General features: G+C 40.7%; 1 protein-coding gene across 25 annotated transcripts in view; it reads right to left on the bottom strand.

The window, feature by feature from the left end:
* DLG2 (discs large MAGUK scaffold protein 2) overlaps positions 1-22769 on the bottom strand; it is a 2369976-nt gene that overhangs the window by 1417988 nt on the left and 929219 nt on the right. For 2 of the 25 annotated variants that reach the window (XM_042238127.2, XM_042238137.2), the window contains exon 1: positions 21541-22007. The exons of the other annotated variants lie outside the window; for them this stretch is intronic. In XM_042238127.2, coding sequence (XP_042094061.1) covers positions 21541-21642 — 102 coding nt within the window. In that variant the 5' untranslated portion in view covers positions 21643-22007. Of the gene's footprint in view, positions 1-21540; positions 22008-22769 lie in introns of those variants that run through there. 25 annotated transcript variants of the gene reach the window in all.

The raw sequence follows: 22769 nt of genomic DNA, 5'->3' as shown, positions 1-22769 counted from the left end.
GGTATTGAGACATTCTGAGAATCCTTTTTAATGAGAGAATACAATTATTCTGTGAGAAAAGCTGACCAAATAAGGCTAACTGAAATAAGAGGATGCAAATTTCCACAGAATCAGATTTCACGTGAATTTCAGATCAGTAACAATACTGGCCGGTAACATTATTTATAAGCTCAGATCATTTAACTAAAATAACATTTGCAGTAACCTGCAAGATTGGAATTAGTAGCCCACACGGCAATGGAGAAAACAGACACTGATTGGTTTGAGGCCTTGTTCCAGATCACGCAGTGAGTAGAAACGGTACTGGAATTGGAATCTTGGTCTGCTTTAATCCAGGGCCTCCTCTGTATTTGCATCGTGAATGACTGCAGAAGACGCACTGGATAACGTGACCAAGGACAGGCAGAGGCACCCACGCTAGCAGCCGGCGCCGGCTACCCTGACTCCTGGCCCAGCCCCGCGCCTGCAGGCAGCCCGGCAGCACAGCGCGCCATCCCACCCCGGGCTCCCACTTAGACTTCCGCCAAGACATGTGTGTCAGCCCTGGATCCTGGATAGGCTCCAGTTCCTGCTTCCCATTCTGGCTCTCAAGCTGCAGAACAAAATGCCATGCGTGAGACCAGTCACCGGGCTGGGGCACACCACACACCTGGGTACTGCCACCCGGGTGGGGCTGTCTTGCCTTTCTCCTGGACCCACTGCTGATCATGGTGGGTCTAGACCTTTATCTCACTCTTCACGGGCCCTTGTTCCCAAACCCCTTTTCTTACTCCCAACACATTGTTTTCCATTTTCTTTAAGAGGCAGAATTCCAAGAGGAGAGAAACACCAACTTGTCTTATTTTCATGTCTGCCTGATTTGAATCTCAGCTCTTCCCCTTATTTGCTGGTAATGTTGGTCAAATCACTTAATCTCTATGTACTCAGGCTTCTATTTTTTTAACATGAGAATCATGACATTTGCTTTCAAGAGTTAATGTGAAGAACAATGTGTTTAGCATAACACCTTGCTCAAAAGAGCTCTTAGGCCTATAATTATTATTATTGTGATAATATGTATGTTAGGTCCTATGCCCTCTTTCCTACCCTGCTCATCTCCTCTGGAACTTGTCTCCTTAAGTCAATACTCTACTCTCTAGGACAGTGAGAACTGGGAGGAAGTTTAGAGGTGTTTGAACCATTTCCATCTCTCTTTTACTTTTTACTGATAAGCAACATGATGAAGCCCAGAAAATAGAAGGGATGTATTCATAGCAAAGCTGGTTTGGGAATTTAAGGCTTACGATTCCTAACACTGGGCAGTTTCCTTTACCCCCAACTCCCAGTGGCTTCTTTGTCGTCTCTTTCTGCAGCACTGCCTAGGAGCCTCAGCAGAGCTTTCACTAGGCCTTCCAGACCCTTCCAGATCGCATCCTATGGTCTCCCTGCTTTTTCTTAGGATTTCCTCAAATAATACACAGCTGTGCTCCGCCTTCCCCTATCCTCCCCCAAACCACCCACAATTGAGCTTTCAACCTGCTGTCTTGACTGAAATGACCAAATCCCAGTTTTTGTCAATAAGTTTTCTCCTCTTCCAGGCCATATGTTTGCTTTGTTCATTGTGATGACCCACATGCCCAACACAACATGGAATGAGGAATAAAGTATTCAATACATGTGATATTTGTAACATTGGCTCCCCTACTCTCCACGTCCTCTCCTCACTTTGCTGCCGCAGTACTAAATCTCTTAGTCTTCTTTACTCGCTTCTTGTACTCACCACCTCTCATTGCAGAGATTTTAAAGCTTCGATCAGGTAGGCCCCATACCCGAATGACGTTTGGGTCAGCCCAGTAATTCTCTCCGTGCATTCCCCATTCTCATGGCATGAACAGTTTCTGACTCTTACATCTGTGTGAACGCTCACTGGCTTCAGTGGCACTGTGACTGGTTGGCCTTCACCATCCTGGATGGCTGGGTGCAACCTCCAACCTAATGCGGATGTGCAAATAAATTCAAATTCCCCCTCATTCCTAATTTCACTGGATCTATTGCCATTAACCCCATTTCCCAGAATTCCAGGCTTAAAACGTGGAAATGTCCTTTGACTCTCTCCTTGTCTTCACTTCCCTTTTCTCTTTATCTGTCTCTAAGCTTGAGAGCAGATGACACCACCCTTATGGCAAAAAGTGAAGAGGAACTAAAAAGCCTCTTGATGAAAGTGAAAGAGGAGAGTGAAAAAGTTGGCTTAACGCTCAACATTCAGAAAACGAAGATCATAGCATCTGGTCCCATTACTTCATGGGAAATAGATGGGGAAACAGTAGAAACAGTGTCAGACTTTATTGTGGGGGGCTCCAAAATCACTGCTGATGGTGACTGCAGCCATGAAATGAAAAGACGCTTACTCCTTGGAAGAAAAGTTTTGACCAACCTAGATAGCATATTCAAAAGCAGAGACATTACTTTGCCAACAAATGTCCGTCTGGTCAAGGCTGTGGTTTTTCCAGTGGTCATGTATGGATGTGAGAGTTGGACTGTGAAGAAAGCTGAATGCTGAAGAATTGATGCTTTTGAACTGTGGTGTTGGAGAAACTCTTGAGTGTCCCTTGGACTGCAAGGAGATCCAACCAGTCCATTCTAAAGGAGATCAGCCCTGGGTGTTCTTTGGAAGGAATGATGCTAAAGCTGAAACTCCAGTACTTTGACCATCTCATGCGAAGAGTTGACTCATTGGAAAAGACTCTGATGATGGGAGGGATTGGGAGCAGGAGGAGAAGGGGACGACAGAGGATGAGATGGTTGGATGGCATCACCGACTCGATGGACGTGAGTCTGAGTGAACTGCAGGAGATGGTGATGGACAGGGAGGCTGGCGTGCTGCAATTCATGGGGTCGCAGAGTCGGACAGGACTGAGCGACTGAACTGAACTGAACTGAAGCTTGATGATCCCCTCAAGCATTTCCTTTGCCTCAGCCTCCACCCACAGCCATTCTCCTTGACCTTCCTAATTCTAATTCATCCTTCCCATACATTATTTCCTCAGTGAAACCTCCCAAGAACTCAGTTTAAACCAGACTTTGTATAATTTCCTCCTATGTCTTTTCCTTCTTTTTCAGTATTATTTTATACATATTTGTTTAGTCATCTGATTAAAACTTCCAAGAAGGAGACACCATCTCTCTTTGGTATCTCTTTTTTCTTCATCATTGCCTTCTCAAAGCCTCACAAATCTTCTGTCACATGCAAAGATCTCCACATGCTCATTAAATAGGAAATTAATAATTATTTCTTGAGAATTTTGCCCAAAGAACTTTCACACCTGTTTTCATTTGGTCCTCACAGTATCATTGAAGCAAGGATGTTTTACATTAGATTTCTAAAGAGCGTCACCAAAAAAATGCTTTAAAAAATGTTTACACACATAAAGGGGGCTTACTTTATTTGAGGGGAAAAAAAGTGCCTGAGTAGAACCTACAATTTCCTTATTATACCAGATGAATGAGGTGTTTCTATGCTTAGATTAATTGAGTCATCCTTCTTTTAAAAATGAATGTGCCGTCATTACAAGAAAGACTCTAAGGAGCCACAGCTCATGAATCATGGTTTCAATTGCGTCCTTGTAGTAGGCTGACTCAGTTTCTCCGAAGAAAACCCTCCGATGCTGACTTGCTCTAAATCACTGACTTTTCTTACTTCAAATTAGATTTAAACAAAACCATAAGAAATTGAAGAATATGGTTTCTACCCAGATAGACGGGGTGCTGAAGCAAGTGGTTCATCTCATGGAAAAAGCAGGTATTTAATATTCACATTTGCAAGGGTCAAGAAACTGTCTGCCGCAATCCCTTCTCTCCTGAGAAAGACAAACAAAGCTTAATCCTATAAAATCTCCCACCCTAAATTATACTTTTGTCAAAACATTAACATACAATGGGATACTCAAGAGCCAGGGTTAGAGAAAAAGTGGTTTGGGCATACAAATGAGGATACCATAAGCAAATTAGCCAAGTCTTCAAGTTGGAGACTATTCTCAGTTACAATGTTGAAAAAGAAAATGAAAATAGCTTTGGGGCTAGGAAGGTCCATAGCAGCCATATTTGTTGGTCTCATAAACTTAAAAGTAGATTAAAAAATGATGCCACATGTATTCAGTTGTGCAATGTTATTTATTTATTTATTTTGGTGTAATCTAGTCCCTTGAACAACACTTTTCACATTGTTTTCTCCTCTGCATTATGTAACAGTCACACTATTAGTCAACATTTCTTAGCATATACCATACTAACTGCTGCTACTGCTGCTGCTAAGTCGCTTCAGTCGTGTCCGACTCTGTGTGACCCCATAGACGGCAGCCCACCAGGCTCCCCCATCCCTGGGATTCTCCAGGCAAGAACACTGGAGCGGGTTGCCATTTCCTTCTCCAATGCAGGAAAGTGAAAAGTGAAAGTGAAGTTGCTCAGTCATGTCCGATTCTTCGCGACCCCATGGACTGCAGCCTACCAGGCTCCTCTGCCCATGGGGTTTTCCAGACAAGAGTACTGGAGTGGGGTGCCATTGCCTTCTCCAACCATACTAACTACTTATATATTTAATTTATAATCTCATTTAATTCTTACAATATGTGTTTAAATAAGTCACTAGTATCTCCATTTGGCACCTGCAAACTAGCCTTCAGAAATATTAAACATCTTGCCCATTTTCCTAATATCCATAAATGATGGAAGCCGAGTTTTCAATCCAGATCTTCTGAATTTGCAAATTGACCTCTTCACTGCTATGATACAGTATCTCCGCAAGTGCCAGTTCTTAAGGCATAAAGTGTCTAGACTTGTGTCCTGCAAAGTATATTTAAGAAAAGAAGCAACGCTTCAGAGTACAGTTTTCAGAGTTAGACAGACCTGGGTTTGAAGCCTAGCTGAGCCTATTTCTCTCCTTAAATCTGTGGAAAGTTATTTCTTTGTATCCAATTATTTACTGATTAAGTGGGACTACTATTTCGACAGTCATTCCTTCATTTATACAGAAAATATTAACCAACATCTCCTGTGTGCCAGGTATCATGCTGGATGGTAGGAATAGAGTGATACACGAGTAGAAGAGGCCCATGGCCCTCACAGAGTGTGCAAGCTAGATTTCCAGAATTCATACCAGTATAAAGATTTTAAAACATGGAGCATTTTAATATTCAAATGGTTTAACCGCTACTGAGCAAAGCCCTTCCTAATTAATTAGTTAATTTTCCTCTTCTTGAATGGCTCTTCTGTGCAGAAGCCCTGCTTACCATAAATCTATAGGTAATGACTCATTTACATATGCATCTGTTTAAGCAGGCACGCGAGCATGCACACGTGTGCACAAACTCACATCTAGAAAATATCCGAGGTGGCCTGCGAGTTAAATTAAGAACTTCTTAGCTGGTTGCCCTTAGCAACAGTCTTCAGCAGCTCTGCCTAGTTGGCCAGAACAATTCCTTAAAGGGAATGAAGCATTCAAAGCGATTCAGCTAATAAATGGAAGATAAACTACCTTTAACTAGACTTCATTCAGAAGGATGGACACAGGGGTTGACAATTCTGCTTTAGTTGGGATGGAGAAAACACTGGTGCTGAGAAGCTGGCCACACAGAGGGAACATTTCCAGTAATCTCCTTTCCCAGAGCACCAAGACTGCCAGACCCCGTGGCAGCACTGAACTCAGGCCTTATGCCCAAAAAGGACAGGACCAGGTCATCTCAAAGGCCCTGTGACCAATCATTCAATTCTAGTAAAGACAACGGACAGACTCTGGATTCTGAGGCTGTCAGAGAGATGAAAACTGGTGTCAGTTTATAAGCAATAAAAGCAAAAACAAATCCCTTCCAGCTGTTAGGAAATGGTAAATTGTTATAAGATGGATTCCAACTACATCACAAAATAAATTTACCGTGGGATGTTATGTTTACAGTCATTCATTTATGCATCCATTTCCTTACCAAGTACTTTTCAACTAACTTCTTGCTGTCAGTGTTAGAAAATGAGATTTATTTATTTGTTCATTCAACTTATATTAGTTGAGTACCTCATTTTCCCCTGAAATGGAGAAGTTCAGTAGAAATTATATGCAGCTAAAAATACCCTAAAAATAAAATATGATGGATGTCATTTTGAGAGAAGTGAGAAAAGCTTTAACAAAACTAGGACACATCCTTCCTCTTTGAAATTAATAGTAGCTCTCTTTACTAAAAAATTCAACATAAAGATTACATAAACCATTTATTCCATAAACATATATTGAGCATTTAGTATATGCTGCAAGCACCATACTACTATCTAAGTGTTCCAAATGTTAAGCCCCAGTCTCTGACACCTTGTGGTATTTACAGCCTTGTGACAATTCAGCTCAATATGGTAGAAAGAAATTCACAACTCCATGGGAGCAGACAGATGATGTGCTGGCCAGGAATATTTTCCACAAGAGATGACACAAGAGTCCTGAGGATAAGGAGGGATTAGCCATGCTATTAAAATTTATTTGATCTCCTCCTCACTTAGAACCCATACCATTGTAAGGCACTGGGTAAGTATAGAAGATGATAAATATTTAATTTACTTACAAAATAAACTAACAATGTTCTTCCTGGGCAGGGAAGTAGAATGTTTATATACAATCATTAAATAGCAGTACAAGATGCTAGATGATTCATAGTCAACAGCGGGTATAAAGTGACTTGAGAGCTCTGAATTGCCAGCCTGCATGCAAGGCACAAATTTCAAACTGTTCAAAACTTTAGGATTATTCACTTGAAGGTAAGCAACTGAAGACATGGGCTTCCTGGGTTGCTCAGAGGTAAATAATCTGCCTGCCAATGCAGGAGACACAGGTCTGATGCCTGGGTCAGGAAGATCTCCTGGAGAAAGAAATGGCAGCCTCCTCTAGTATTCTTGACTGTGACTGGGAAATCCCATGAACATAACAGCCTGGCAGGCTATAACCCATGGGGTCACAAAAGAGTCAGACCTGACTTAGCAATTAAACAACAATACAACTGTAGACACCCCATGTGAACCATTTCACTAATCGCTTCTGAATGGCATATTGGAATACCTTAATAAGTTCACTACAGCTTAACAGGAATTAGATTAAAGGAGTGGAACTGAATCTGTGACTGCTAATAAACGATCTTCAGAACTATCATCTATGAGGCACAACATCAAATTCTTAACATTAATACTCTGAGACTGACTAAACTAATTTTGGCAAATCTTCCTTCCCAGACAGGAAGTAATCTTGATATCTACCTAGTTAAAAAAAAAAGAAAAGCTGAACCTCTATAAATCTATTTCAATCCATTCATTATCTCTTCATTTGCTCAAATTTGGTTGCATTGAAACTGAAGTTGCTGCACAGTTCTCCTAAACTGTTTCAGAGAGAAATGACGTGAAATAAAATGTCATCAATTAAATGCAAAGAGGACACATTAACCAACAACTGCAAAAGAAACATTAAGATTTGCCAGGTAGATCTCTTCTCTAAGGATGTATATAGAAAAGACTTCCATACCGATGCCAGTTGCTCATTCAAATTCAGAACACCTAGCTGTGCTAGAGTGAAATAAAACAGCTAAGGTTGCCCTTTTGGGTCATAAAATTTAAGAATTATCTTCCATATGAGTGGAATGAAAAATATGTACATGGGTCTGGCAACATCTAAAAATCAGCTAAGCCTACAAATTTGGTCATGCAAGCAAATGTTTAGGCTTTGGTTTTTTTCTTCATAGAAAGTTGGTTTATCTGAAATCAACTTTTGAAGCCATTTTTCTTTGCTTCCTTAGAACTCAAAAAGGCTACCACCTAGACTATTTTTACATGGAGATGAAGCTTTTCATCTTTCAAGGATATTACTGCATCTAGAAATCCCTGTAACAGAAGTAGCAGAGCTTTGACACATGCATATTTTTGTTGAGTTTCTTGGCTTAACATTGAAAGTATCTGATAATGGAACTATACTGCAAACTGATTTAACTGGAAGTAGGAAGGTGTGATGGGCTTCCTTTATAGCTCAGTTGGTAAAGAATCCACCTGCAATGCAGGAGACCTGGGTTCAATCCCTAGGTTGGGAAGATCCCCTGGAGAAAGGAAAGGCTACCCACTCCAGTATTCTGGCCTGGAGAATTCCATGGGCTGTATAGTCCATGGGGTCACAAAGAGTTGGAAACAACTGAGTGACTTAAAAATTAAAAAAAAAAAAAAAAGAGGAAGGTATGATAACACAGCCCTGGAATTCTTAATGGGAAATTTAAAAAAAAAAAAAAGAAGAAGAACCAGCAATGTCTTCATTTAGCTTATCTATATACCCTCACTTCCACCTATTCCAGGAGTATAAAACATATTGCATTTCCAGGCTAGGGGCTACCTACAAGAGGTTAGAAATCACAGGAGGTAAGGGACAATTATCTGAAAGTCACTCAACTCTACTTCTGTCCTTACTGTCTAAAATCCTTCCCTGTCTTCACGGCACAGAGACAATTTTCTTTACTTGGTACATATTTGCTGAGTTCATGTACCATACATCTCAGCCCTTCAAGATTCAATGTAGGTGACACATACTCATTTTGATCATATAAATGGCTTTCAGGGACAAGCACCAGTTCTGCCCTCTGCTCTTGGCAGGATCCCAGAAATATCTTAGTTGAATGCTTTGGAAGCATGGTCAGTCCCTAGGAAATGCTTAGGGAGAGACAAACAAAGAAAAGAGAGTTTTTCCCTGGGCTTGCGACCAGAAACCGGGCTGAAATCCCAGGACCACCACTACGTACTTCGTGACTCTGGGCAAGGCACAGTGTCATTTAGGAAGTATAAATATGAAAGAGACTAAAAGAATCCCCAGTCCATTTTCAACAAGTTATTTGATCACCTGAATTATATCTTGGTGATACTATTATCACCTGAATAATATCTTGGAAAAAATCTCCAGCCAGATACTTGAACATCTGTAGTGAAAAAATTTTAAACTCCATATGCTTTAGTTTCCTCCTCTATAAATTATCAGCTTCATACAGCTGCTATATTGAGAAATAAAAGATAACTCATTTCAGAATTCTGTCCCCATAATGATGATGACTCTTATTTTGAAATATGAATAAGGCCAAGGTTAAAGTTTCTTTCTAAATAGTCAGATAAAACCATTACAAATAGTAAGACTGGCACAGAGCAAGCAAATACACAGTCCCCATTTCTAGCCTCTTAAACCCTCTGACCATCTTCATCTGAGAACTTTATTGGAATTCAACTTAGTACTTTAACGGAAGAACAAGGGGCAGTTTGCATGGCCCTGGTTTCCTATTTGTCTACAGGTTTGTTTTTTTTTTTTTTTCCATTGCCAACTTTTCAAGATAAAGACTCAAAACCCCAGAGCTCTGGAGAGTGCCTGATCTCCCTTCAGCCAAAACAGGCATCCGGTTACTACAATAAATGAGATCATAGCTTCCCTACTCATACTGCTGTAGATAAGAACCTGTCAGCATTTTCATCATAAAACCTTTTTCTTCCCTCTGGCTTGAGAGACCAACCATAGCAATTTGCTGAGGAAATAGCTCCAGCGAAGGGCAATGCACAAGGCTCAAGCACAGAGAGAAAATGTTTTCATTCTACAGAACTCAAGGAAGGTTTATTTGGGAATTAGGCAGGCTGCAGAATTCCAAGGAGCCTTTCCTCCTGATGGTCATTTGGTCTTTTAAAGAAAGAAAATATGGTTTATCGGTACATAAAGCAAAACTTTCTTAGGCAATAAATGTTAGGAACAGGGTTATCTACTTAGTACCTTCAAGCACCAATATCTCAGGGAGCAACAGCTATGAGAACACGCACACATTATCCATTCTGTGCTCACATGGAAGGGCCTTTGAGGGCTGGGAACAGTCTCTCACAGACTCTCTGAGGTAAAAACATGGAAGGAAGGTTATGCCAGAACTACTTCTCACAGGAGAAAATGGATTATGCATGTTATAATACACTAGAGATAATAAATAAAATCTTCCTAGAAAAAAATGATGGCACAGTGGACACTCAGTAAGTGTGGGTTGATTATAGCTCATATCTCTTCTGGTTTACACAGTAAGTATTTCTTTCCTTTTCTTGAATCCTAGATGTAAGAGTGAAAAAGCCCCTTTCTAGGCTTTTTCACACTATGCTCATATGAACAAAAGTGAGATGGGAAAGGATGGCATCTTCCCAAGGAAAGGAACAAAACTAACATCTGAAACTGAAATATGTTGTTGTTCAGCTGTTAAGTCATGTTCAACTCTTTGCTCCTCTGTCCTCCACCATCTCCCGGAGTTTGCTCAAACTCATGCCCACTGAGTCGGTGATGCTATCTAACCATCTCATCCTCTGCTGCCCGCTTCTCCTTTTGTCTCCAATCCTTCCCATGAACAGGGTCTTTTCCAACAAGCCAGCTCTTCTCATCAGGAGGTCAAAGTATTGGAGTTTCAGCTTCAGCATCAGCCCTTTCCATTAATATTTAGAGTTATTTCCTTTAGGATTGATGGGTTTGATCTCCTTGCTGTTCAAAGGGACTCTCAAGAGTCTTCTCCAGCACCACAATTTAGAGCATCAATTCTTTGCAGCTCAGCCTTCTTTATGGTCCGACTCTCACAGCTGTACATGACTACCAGGAAAACCATAGTTTTGATTAAATAGACCTTTGTTGGTAAAGCCCACATCTATTCAATGACTATAATATGCCAGGAATATTAATTGCTTTCTCATTTGACTGGTATAACGAACTCATTAAATAGATCATCGCCATTGCATAGATGAGAAAATGAAAGCTCAGAGAACTGAGTTTCCCCAGCATCACAAAGCTAATAGTCCAATCACAGGACACCTTCAAATATCAATCTCTACACTCAGGATGTACTTCCTACATCTGTTTGCCTCCCCAAGGGCACACTCAGGTTTAACTCACCCAAATTTAGCTTATCTCTCTGCTTTACCCAGATGACAGGATAGGCATTACTTTGCCCACAAAGATCTGTCTAGTCAAAGCTATGGTTTTCATGTATAGATAACATCATGTATGGTCATCATGTATAGATGTGAGAGCTGGACCATAAAGAAAGCTGAGTGCAGAAGAGTTGATGCTTTTGAACTGTGGTGTTGGAGAAAACTCTTGAGAGCCCCTTTGTCTGCAAGGAGATCCAACCAGTCCATCCTAAAGAAAATCAGTCCTGAATATTCATTGGAAGGACTGATACTAAAGCTGAAACTCCAACACTTTGGCCACCTGATTTGAAGAACTGACTCATTGGAAAAGGCCCTGATGCTGGGAAAGACTAAAGGTGGGAGGAGAAGGGGACGACAGAGGATGAGATGGCTGGATGGCATCACTGACTCGATGGACGTGAGTTTGAGCGAGCTCCAGGATTTGGTGATGGGCAGGGAAGCCTGGCGTGCTGCAGTCCATGGGGTTGCAGAGTCAGACACGACTGAGCGACTGAACTGAACTGAGAATAGGATCTAGTCTAATGTGCTTCCCGCTTCCTCTTCCTTCCTCCCTTCTTCCACCCAGGGAGAAGGCACACCTTCAATGTCACAGTATCTTCCACTGTCACGTTCTTTCAACACCACCAAAGAAGAGCTAGATCACAGATATCAGTAGAAGACTTGAGTTCAAAGCCAATTATTATCTCCAAAAAGGCCTTTTCTAATGTCCCAAAGGTAATCATTGATTTGTTGGTCCTCTCAGACAACCTCATTGTCTGTAGCAGGGTTTCCTGTTGAGGTATAAAACTGCTTTTAAAATATAAATGATCTTGTGGACCCTCATTTGATATTAGTTGTACATATGAAGAGATGATATCACACAGGGATTAATGGTTTTCTTCATAGAGCTATTTTGAGTAGCATGTGAGTTTATTTATGTGAAGTCCTTAGAACAGAACCTTGTGCATGAGCATTCAATAAGACCTAACCCAAACTTCTGTGTTTATTGGGCTTCCCAGTGGCTTTTTCTGTGGCGTTCCCTTGTTTTTTTCTGTGTCTGTTTCTTAGTGCTGGTTCAGTAGTCAAACCAAAAGCATCTCAAGGCAGCAACTATATCTAACTGTGTTTGAGTAACCATGAGGTACCCACTAGAATGCTAAATATAATAGGGAGGAGAGAAGTAGTTACTGATTCTGGACAGATGTACCTACCTCTCCTCAAAAATGGAGATTTTTGCAAAACATAAAGAGAATAGTTGGAGACACAATTCCAAGGGGAAAATCAAAGTCTTCTAATCTTAGACAGTAAACCAATATACATGCTAGTAGCTACCAACCATATTTTTGAAAGCTTATGAATGTGATATCATGAATTACCATTTAATGCTATCATTATTTGAGATATAATGCAGTGATATTAACTCCTGGTTGGTGTAGTCTACACTGTGGATATTAAGGCATTCAGAGTACATCAGACAGCATATTAGAGATTATGACTATTCTCGGTGTGCTCGCTCATCAGATAAAATGCTTTAAATCACCTCAGAAACTTGGATAAAATTTTAATAAAGATAAGGAACATCATCAAAAATAACATATTTTATGTTAGGAGTTACACACACACACACAAAAATGATGCTTAAAAATATTATGCTACTTTTGAGGTTTCTAGAAGCTATAATTTAGGGCAATGTTCTTACTCCATTTGACCCGCTCATTTAAATTTTTGTAGGAAAAATTATTACTGAGTATTTAATCATCACTGCAATGTAAAATGTGTCCATAAGGCTAAAAAGAACATTCATATAGTCAAATAAGGATGGAAAAATTATAAAAGGAGCATTGAATGATTTCTACTGTACTACATCTAGAGTTAAAATCTGTGATTTATAATGAAATAAATCCATGATCTTCTGAGAAAAAGGCTTAAATGCAACAACATCCTCTTGGCATGTTATATTTATAATCTATTAGGTCCTCCATAACTTACTAAACAAGAATGGCTTACTAGTGGTGACATGTCTAGGCATCTCACCCTAGACAGCAGGCATATCAGTCAGAGTTCTGAGAGAGAGAGAAAGAGACTGACTATAGGGAATCAGCTAATTTGATTACGGAGGCTGAGAAGTCCCGAGATGTGCAGCTGGCAAGCTGGAGACCAAGGAGAGCCAACATGTAGTGCTAGTCCAAGTTTGAAGCCCTGAGAACCAATGGTGAGGAGAGTCGGTGGTGCAAGTTCTAACCTAAAAGCCAGCAGACCTGAGACTCAAGAACTGAAATTTCATTTTGAGACCCAAGGTCAGAACAGACTGATATCCCAGGTCAAAGCAGTCAAGTAAAAGAAGTTTCTTCTTGCTCAGCCCTTTTGTTCTATTCAGATGTTCAGCTGATTGATGAGACCCACTCACCCACTTTAAGAGGCCCAATCTGCTTCATTCAGTCTAAAGATTCAAATGTTCATCTCACCCAGAAACACCCTCACAGAAACACCCAGAATAACAACTGGCCAAATGCCTAGGCAATTCATCCTGGCCCACTCAAGTTCATACATAAGATTACCCATCATACTGGGGTAGCACGTTGAGTAATGCCTAGTCTATGTTTCAGGGAACAAAAGTTCTAGGAAGTCTGGAAGCACAACAGGTTCTCAGAGGCAAACTACTAAAGGAAAACGAGCAATGAAATAACAAAACACACACCACTTATTTTTCAACAAACTCATTCAGTGAATCTTTACAAGGACCCACATAATTCTCCCAATCATTCAACAAATATATATTGACTGCCTTGTATGGAATAGGCACAGGTCTATTTACTGGACCTTTTAGGTAGTATACTAAATAAATAGGATATGGCCCCTTCCCCACGGAGCTCATGGTTCAGATAGACAAATAGGATAGGTAAACTGAATTTGCAACTGAACATTAACGTTAAGATTCAAGTATTAAGTACTGGAGGCTGAAGGAATCCAGCAGTAATTTAATCCAGAAGGGCCTGGAGATGGTTTTACCATATGGACTTTGGAACTTTACTTGAATATCCCTAAGTGAGTAAAAGGTAAGAGGCTTCATAACAAATATAAAGAGTAAGTCTGAGATTTTGCAAGATCTTCTAAATTCTATGATTCAAAATTCCTTTTTGCGAACATATTTTAGTGACTGCATAACTTTAGTCCTCTTTGTCTTTTGTTATTTAGAGTTTCTTTCCCCAAACGACTACTAAAAAATAAAATTTGAAAAGGACCTTGAACTGGCAAGTATACTTTGTCAAATAGGACACAAGGCCTATGCAACCTGCTTCTTTGGGACATGCAGGACCTCTTTCATTCATTAGCTCATTTTTCATTTTCTCTTTCTGGGTCAGATTTAATCTAGGTTTTTGTGGGGGTTTTTTTCTTGGTGTGAATTATATAAACTTCTTGATTCTGCCTTTTGTGGCATTAAAACACTTTAACAATGTGTTTAAAGTACTCCTTATGTGCTCTTGAGTGAATTTCAAAGTGCTTGATTGAAGAACACTGTTCAGTTGACTATTAACAGTCTCCAAATTTTTCCCCAGTCTGCAAAATAGCCTTAATGAAACAGGAGACAAAAATATGTACTGAATATTTACCACATTCGAGGCATTGTGCTAAATGTTTTCACATGTGATATATCACTTAAACCTTAAGGCAGTCCTGTAAATAAGGTGTTATTTTTTCCTGCTTTTTACAGATAAAACTTGTCAATTTCTCTTCTCTCACCTTCATTCTCAGAACTTCTAGTTTGTAGTTGGAGGTCATGGCATATAAACATAACACTGAGTTAGAAATTAGGAGACCCGGTTTCCAGCTGTGGCTCTGCGACACAGTGCGTGATCATCAGAAAGTCACCTCCTAGATACGTCAGTAACCTTATGTGGGAAATGAGAACATGAAAACTATAGGATATGGTATATCAGATCACACTCCTCTCAAAAAAAAGAAAAAGCATTTATCATAAAGCTGAATCTTCTTAGAGATGTGCTTTGCATTCAAACTCAGAGTTATGTCCAGGAGAGAATGTATAAATGAAAATTTTTGCAAATTGACTCCTAACATATAAGTCCTAAGAGGAAGTTGCCATTTGAAAGAGCCCCATAGTTAATTCTGGAAATGAGTGTATGTATGAACTATTTGGGCTCAAATTTTGGATCTGTTACTTGAAAGCTATGTCACTTCAGGTAAGTTACTTAAACTCTGTATGCCTCAGTTTCCCCATGTCTAACACAGAGACAACTCTTATAACCCATTTCTGAAGATTATAATGAGAATTAAATGAGTTGACTTTTGCAAAGCATACATAACAGGATCTGAAACATCTGCTGAGACAGGGATGAATGCCTTAACTGTGCAAATGGCTGTTAACTTGATGTACCCATTTTGACCACTTGGATTTTGGGCATTTCAGATATTTTATAACTGGAATACACCAATATAGTTTTGGGAACTCACACTCCATTAACTCAAAGTCTGATAGAGTTTCAACTTTATTCAGAGGGAAACAAATTGATTACCTCTTACTTATAAATCCACAAGGTAGAGTTATTTAAAGCTGGGGAATGTTATAACATATAATGTAACTTGCCATCACTAAAATGAATGTAGCAGTATCAGTCACCAAGAGTCATAGAAGATTCAAAATATATCTCAGTAACTCTACTTATTTTAGACTATTCAAAGGAAATAATTTCAGATAAGAAAAAGATTTATTCCTCAAGATATGCTTTTGTTTTGATAGTAGAAGATTGGCGGGAAGGGGGACAATTTTATCTTTTGGGATTCCCAGGTGGCACAGCGGTTAAAGCATCTGCCTGCCAATGCAGGAGATGCAAGAGACCCAGGTTTGATCCCTGGGTCAAGAAGACCCCCTGCCTAGAAAATCCATGGACAGAGGAGCCTGACGGGCTATAGTTAACGGGTGGCAATGAGTCGGACACACCTGAGTGACTGAGCACATAGCACAATGTTATCTTTGGGCCGAATATTCAAAAACAAGAATGTTAATCTGTTATATAGCTATTAAAATATATAAAATCGCTCAGCTGTACCCAACTCTTTGTGACCCCATGGCCTATACAGTCCATGGAATTCTCTAGGCCAGAATACTGGGGTGGGTAGCCTCTCCCTTCTCCAGGGGATCTTCACAACCAGGGACAGAACCCCGATCTCCCGCATTGCAGCCAGCTTCTTTACCAGTTGAGCCACAAGGGAGGTCCATTAAAATATATACACAAATTCTAATGTTCATTTAAAACATTCAGAAGTAATCACTATGATTACAGCTAAATTTTTTAAATGAAGATATATGTGGCCCACCACCAAAAAAAATAGTATCAGGAAACTAGAAAAATATACATTAAAACATTAGTAGGTTTTATCTCCAGTTGTCTGAGACAATAGTACTTTCTAAAATTTGTTTTCCTTCTGATTTTATGGTTTTTAAATTGATTTTAATGAACACAAATTATAAAATAAAAACAAAGAATATACCAACATAGACACTGGCAATATTCATATAAAGAAAAACTGTTCTACAAACGACCAATATACATAGTGACATAGCGATTAATGCATCCTCTGGGACCACCACTCTTTGTAACAAAATTTGCTGTTTAGATAAACAAATGAGCAAACAAAACCACTTTACCACCACAGAGACTTGAAACTCAGGTCTGGGAGAGGCTTGGGAACGCCTATAGGCTGGTGGGAACTGTCCACCAGAGAGGTGCTGACAGAGTGCAACCTTGGGAGCTTGTAAAATCACCCTCTGGATGTTGAGAGGCCACAGACCAGTTCCCTTTCCTCTTTCTCCCCTTTCCAGATGTCTTTCTGTCTTTTCATCATCTTGCACTTTTCTTCCTTCCTCTCTGCCTCCTACTTTCTCTGTCTGGTTACTATGGAGATTGGGGGGTGGGGAGCAAAAAATGACCCTTGGAAAGGACAGTATCCTACTATCTAGGAGAGCATCTAACCTTCGAAAATGTTTACTCATGCTGGATTATTTTTTTCTTTTCCTTTTACTTCTCTAGTAAAAATTTCTTCCTTCTTTTGATTCCCTCCTCTTTTCCTCTATTTTCTTTCATTTAAATTCCTCTTTCTTGGCCTCATTGTTCTTTCTTTGGGGAGAGTCACCATTTTGTCAAGAAAGAGGTTGATTTCTACCAGATGATTCCTTTCCTTTGAGAGGTCAAGCACTTTTTGTAATATCTACACATTCACTAGAAAAAAAAGCAGGTTGCAGGACTCTATAACTTTTCCAAGAACTTCTCTCTATCATAATCTATCAGACGGGAAATTAAAAGCACTGAATGTGCCTCGGGGTCTTAATGGTTTGATTCCGTTGAGTTGTTATATTAACCAATGACTATTTGTGGGGAAGAGAGAGGTTCCCTAAGGTATGAGGCGTGTATCAATAAAATCTTACTTTGAGTTTAAAAGAAAGCAAGGAACAATTGCAGAGAACATAAGACTTTAAAAGCACTTTTATTAAGAAATAATAAATACTAGGGAAATATTAGGGAGTGTTAGGATATTAGGAAATATCAGCAAACCTGACATCTCATCTTTTTATGTCTTGCCTGGGAAATGGCTAGAAAAAGGAAAAGGGGCACACAGGGGCTGCGTATCCTCGCAATGTAGTAAAGGAAAGAGAGACAAAGTATAGTCTGCTGTGAAATGACATTCAGAACTTCAATCTTTGCAGGTGGAGAAAACAGAGTTACACAAAGACAAAGCCAACGCTCATCTCCAGATAATGACACAGAAACTATTCTGAGCAGAAAAAAGCCTTTCAGAAGCCCTCCTTTTCCATGCAAAGTCCGTTCTCATAAGCAGCATTATACGGTTATGCCATACGGACTGAGGCAAAAAGAGGACCGATGCAATATGAAAACTTTTTTGAACAACTGTGTTTATCTTGTTGTTGTCTTTCAGTCACTCAGTTATGTCAGACTCTTTGTGATCCCATGGACCGCAGCACATCAGGCTTCCGTGACCGTCACCATCTTCTGGAGTTTGCTCAAACTCATGTCCATTAATTTATCTTCTGAGACCTTAAGGTCAGGTGGGACTGTGGTTTCTGTATTTTAGGGAAGGAAGTAGAATCCCTTCTCTCAATAGATGTGTAGTTCCTGGAGAAAAGGAATGGCATCATACTTATACTTGTATCTCCAGTGTCTATCACAGACACTGGGATAGAGCCTAGCCCAGAAAGATACTTCACATTTATATCCATAAGCAATACAGCCAGTCAACTACACTGAATGGTGGCCAGGATGCAGCAAGGGTAGGGCTCTGGAGATCGCTAAGTGACAAAATAATATTATTTGGGGTTTCTGCCTTGAAAGCTCAAATAACTCAGCACCCTGCAAGCCATTACTCTGTTTGGAATAATAAGAATAGTTTAAGTATTTTTGAAACAGTCTGGCTTACACACAAACAAGGTTTTAGACTTTGTCATACTAACTGTTTTCCAGGAAACAAAATAAATATCCATCCTAATAAACTTATTTTCAAACTTCCTAGATAATATTGGAATGAATGCACTTTTGGAGCCTCCATACTGACATACCTCCATGAGTTTTTAATTTTTTTCAACAGCCATTTAAATCCCACTTTCATTGATAAAGATTCAACTAAAATCTGCATTTTATTTGTTTCCTTAAATAATTAATGTAGTTAGTAGCATGTGACTTTGAGATCATGGGGAAAAAGCTGTTTATTGCCACATCTCCAGTGTCTAGCATCTTATTGGTTGCTCGGTAAGTATTTGTTGGTTGAATGGAACAATGGTATCAGCTTTTCATTCATTTTTATAAACACCTTTTGTTTTATGCATGCTTTACCAATATATAAACTGCTCCTACATTTTATATAAACACTTAGCAAAGAGCAAATAACTTCAGAGAAGTAATAATCGAGCTCATAGCAAAATAAACAATTTATCCAAAGAAATACCCTAAAAGAGGTAAAGAGGTTCTTCTTATAATCCATGAACCCACTCCCCACAGTGAAGTTATGAAAATAACCAAGGCCATGTACAAGTATCAATCATTTGATGAATGCATATTTACTAAACATTGCATGTATTTCATTTAAATTGCATTCTCTCAATTAGATAGAAATACGCCATATGGTAGTTTTAACTGTGGCCATTTTATCTGTGAAAAAAGCTAAGATTTAGAAAAATCATGTACTTAGTGAATGATACATCTAGTTTTGAAATCCAGCCTATAGGATATGCCACTTTCCCACATTTTGTTATGTGGTTATGTGTCAAATAGTGTTGAAGAACTCCACTGGAGAAAGGCTAGAATAGAAAGCTCCATTATTTCCATAGCTAAGATTCCGAGGTGGGAACCTTATATCAGCCAGTAAATAATTAACCAACTGTTAAGTAAGGTTATAATATAATCATCAATTGCATTATACAAGGCTTTTAAGAATTATCTTATTCAAACATACTCACCAAAATAAAATGGAATAGACCCTCTAAAAGTATTCATTTATTTTCATAGAGGTTTGATTTCTTTTCCAAAGAACATTATCTGCCAACCCACATGATTTAGGTATTTCACTCTATTGACATGGTTTTCTCAGAAATTTGACTTTGTTAAACTGAAACACCAAATGGAATAGAACTTAAAGGAAGTTAAACTAATGTAATTCCCCAGCATTAAAGAAAAGGTGCTTGTAATTATACCAGTTCCCTGCAACACAATCTGAAAATCAGGGAAAACTTAACAACATAAAAGAGTCTTCTTTTGAATGTCCTGGGTTCAATGCATATTCAACAGCATTCTACACACCAATAGCTTATCTTATTTGATTATTTGCTTGTATTTAATTTCCCCTGGCAAATAATTCACCTTTGTAAATAATCATTTGGCACTGTAAAGCAATTCTCATATTTATTGGAATGGATTTTAAACAGTAGCCATCGCTAAGAGACTACTGGAAATATAATTAGAAGAGTGAGTAGCTAGATGCATGGGGGAAGGGTCGCAAGCTGTGTGGGGAAAGGAGCTAAAAAGTTAGTTACTGGTGCTGTTCAATTACATACATCTTCCAGACAGCGATGAACACACAAACCTTCAACAACTCTCAGACCTTTTCAGGGATTTTAAAAGGAGCATGAGGCTACTGTCTAGTATGATCAATATTTCTGGAACTAACTCTAAGGTATAGCCTATCAGATTAAGTAAAAAAAATAAATAAAACGTATCTCTGACAGTAACTTTACCATTAAATGATTAATTGAAAAACCTCATAGGAGAATGTTAGGGCTGTAGAGGATTATCTCATCCATATCTTTCATTTTATAGAAGAAAACCTAGGGTCAGAGAACAGAGATTCTCTAGGCACAGCCAGTATAAGACTTATGATTTTGACTCTCAATTTTTCCATTAAGCCTACGTCTTCTCTGAGCATCATCCATGAGGTTGACGGTGTGTGTTTCAGTAACTCTGCTGCCTAAGGTGCTTGTTAGCATCCAGTGCAGTCATTTGTGTTATCCTTCAGAACAGAAGAGATCCTGTGACTTTCAATCACTTATGAAAGTGAATTTTCAGTTATTTCATGTGACGTTCTTTCTCCCTCTCTTCCCCTCTCTCCTTAGAGAATCACCATAGTAGCCACAAAAGTGTTTTTACACAAACAGGAAAGACACCCCCACCTCCCACCACCACAGTTTTTCACAATGAAAAAAAAGTGAAGGTATGTACCTAAGAGTAAGGGGACATGAACTCAGACCATTAGGGGGCTAAGGCTGCTCAAATTCCTGGCTCTATAGGTCTTTCTCAGGGAGTGCCGGCTCCTAGAGTCCACCAAAAAAAGTTTCAGACGCTGAGTAACGAATGGTAACCTGCTTCGAAAACCTTCAAACCTCATTTCCTTGGGAACACCAATCACCTTTACAAAAAATCTGGGGTGGGACAGTTATTCACGAGAAACTCACGGAATAATCGCGCCACCTCTGGATAATATTTCTGAGTGTTGATTTCAAGTGGATTGTATAAGCTCAGAGGAAAATACACAACTGGGGGCAACATGAGCCTGGCTCCAGATTTTTCTGTCTAAAATAAAAATAAGCTCCTCAGTTTGCAAAGTGCCAGATTGCAAACTGATACGTTTCGTGTCATCTCAAGTCCATCCACCACTCCAGCAAACCCTGACGGCGGGTCCTGCGGGTCGGGGTGAGTTCAGGAGGAGTGACAAGTTCAGGAGCTGGCAGCTCAGCTGTCACAAGCCCAGTCTCCAGCTAAGTATAGAAAGAGATCCCAAGCCGAGAGCCACCTAATGTGTCCCTTTCCGAGGATTTATGTGCTCTTGGAGCCTCTGTGCATTAGCGATCAGGGTCCCGTCATGAGTCACCACCGAGTTATCAAACCCAGCCACAGACGCCGGGACATCACTGAGGTCCCCGGGCCCCCAAACCCAGCCGGCTCCCAGAGAGAGCAGAGCAAGTCTGAGCGCTGTCACTCTCCCAACAGGCAGACACATAAACAAACAATAAAAGGAATTGTTTGTTCCCCTCCAGGGAGGCAGCATGCATTAAAAAAGACATGAACCTCATCCTACCTTGCATCCAAACATCAACGACAAAGTGTTGTTGGTGCAAGCAACTTTGCAGTGGCAAATCATTGGTGTAAAACAGTCAGGGTCCTTAACAACAGGGGACATTCCTTTCGAGCTGCGGCAGTGGCAGCTCGCTGGGGGACCCGACCACGGTGCTCACCCGGCACATGGAGCGACAGCCTAGAGGCGGCGGCCACTTCGATCGCTGCCCCCTGCGCCCCGCGCGGCCATCCCAGCGCCGGGGTAGAAGCCACGCCGCGGGCAAGTACCAAGCGTCTCGGGGTCTCCCTTCCCTGGGGAACGAGGCGTGGGGGGAGGGACAGAACCAAGAAGGGCTTTCCACCCCCCCTTCCTTTTGGTGAATTTGGGGGAGGGAGGTAAATTGAAAAAAAAAATTCAAAAAATAAAAATAAAAAGGAAGCCGGGCGCTTAGAGGAGGGTTCAAAGGAGGTGGGGCAGTATTACCATGTAAAAGAATGTACCCGCCTACTCGCCCCAGTCACACAAGAGTGTCATGCGAGCTGAAGGGGGCTGAAATTATTCTCCCTGAAGGGGAAAAAAAAAAAATACTGCAGCTCCCGGTTTGGTAAAGAGCCAGTGGCTTGCTGCAATCCAGAGTCACCGTGGGGAGCGCTGGCCGGACGAGTGGGGTGGGAGGGGGTGCGCGCGCGGCTCGCCAGCCTCGCCCAGCCCCCGCGCGCCCCGGGCTCCCCCCAACCCCCAGGGGTCCCGGGGTCCCAGTGGGGGTGCTCCGGGCGCTGCTGGGACCCGGAGATCTCACTGGGCTCTCTTTGCCTCTGCTGCCCTCGGAGAGGCGACCTCCGAGGCTGAGCTGTCCAGGTGAGGGGAGAGGCCAGCGCGGAGCCCTGCAGAGAGCATCCTCCCCTCCCTCTGATTTCAGCTTGCCTGAGTTGAGGCCGGTACAGGCACCTGGGCCAGAAGTGGGCTGAAAACGGCCTCCCGAGGGCCCTACACCTCCTTGACTTCTGTGTCAGCGAGCCTACTCACGCCCTGGGTGGTAGATTTGGCCTTAGCCATGGCTTTATCTGATACATTTTTTAAAATTCAAAACGGAAGAGTCCGCCCCCTCCCTACCTTGACGTCTTAGGGGCTCTAGGAAGCTCCAGAAGTATTACTGTTGTTCCGGAAGTATGAATGACAAGATTGGTGGATGCTGTATTGATTTTTTCGTGTTTTTTTTTTTCTTTTTTAAGTGAGGCTGTCAAAATTGC

The sequence above is a fragment of the Ovis aries genome, chromosome 21 (assembly GCF_016772045.2).
Source record: "Ovis aries strain OAR_USU_Benz2616 breed Rambouillet chromosome 21, ARS-UI_Ramb_v3.0, whole genome shotgun sequence".
Classification (NCBI taxonomy): domain Eukaryota; kingdom Metazoa; phylum Chordata; class Mammalia; order Artiodactyla; family Bovidae; genus Ovis; species Ovis aries.
The sequence above is the reverse complement of the archived record's forward strand: the minus strand, read 5'-3'. Positions and strand labels throughout refer to the sequence as shown.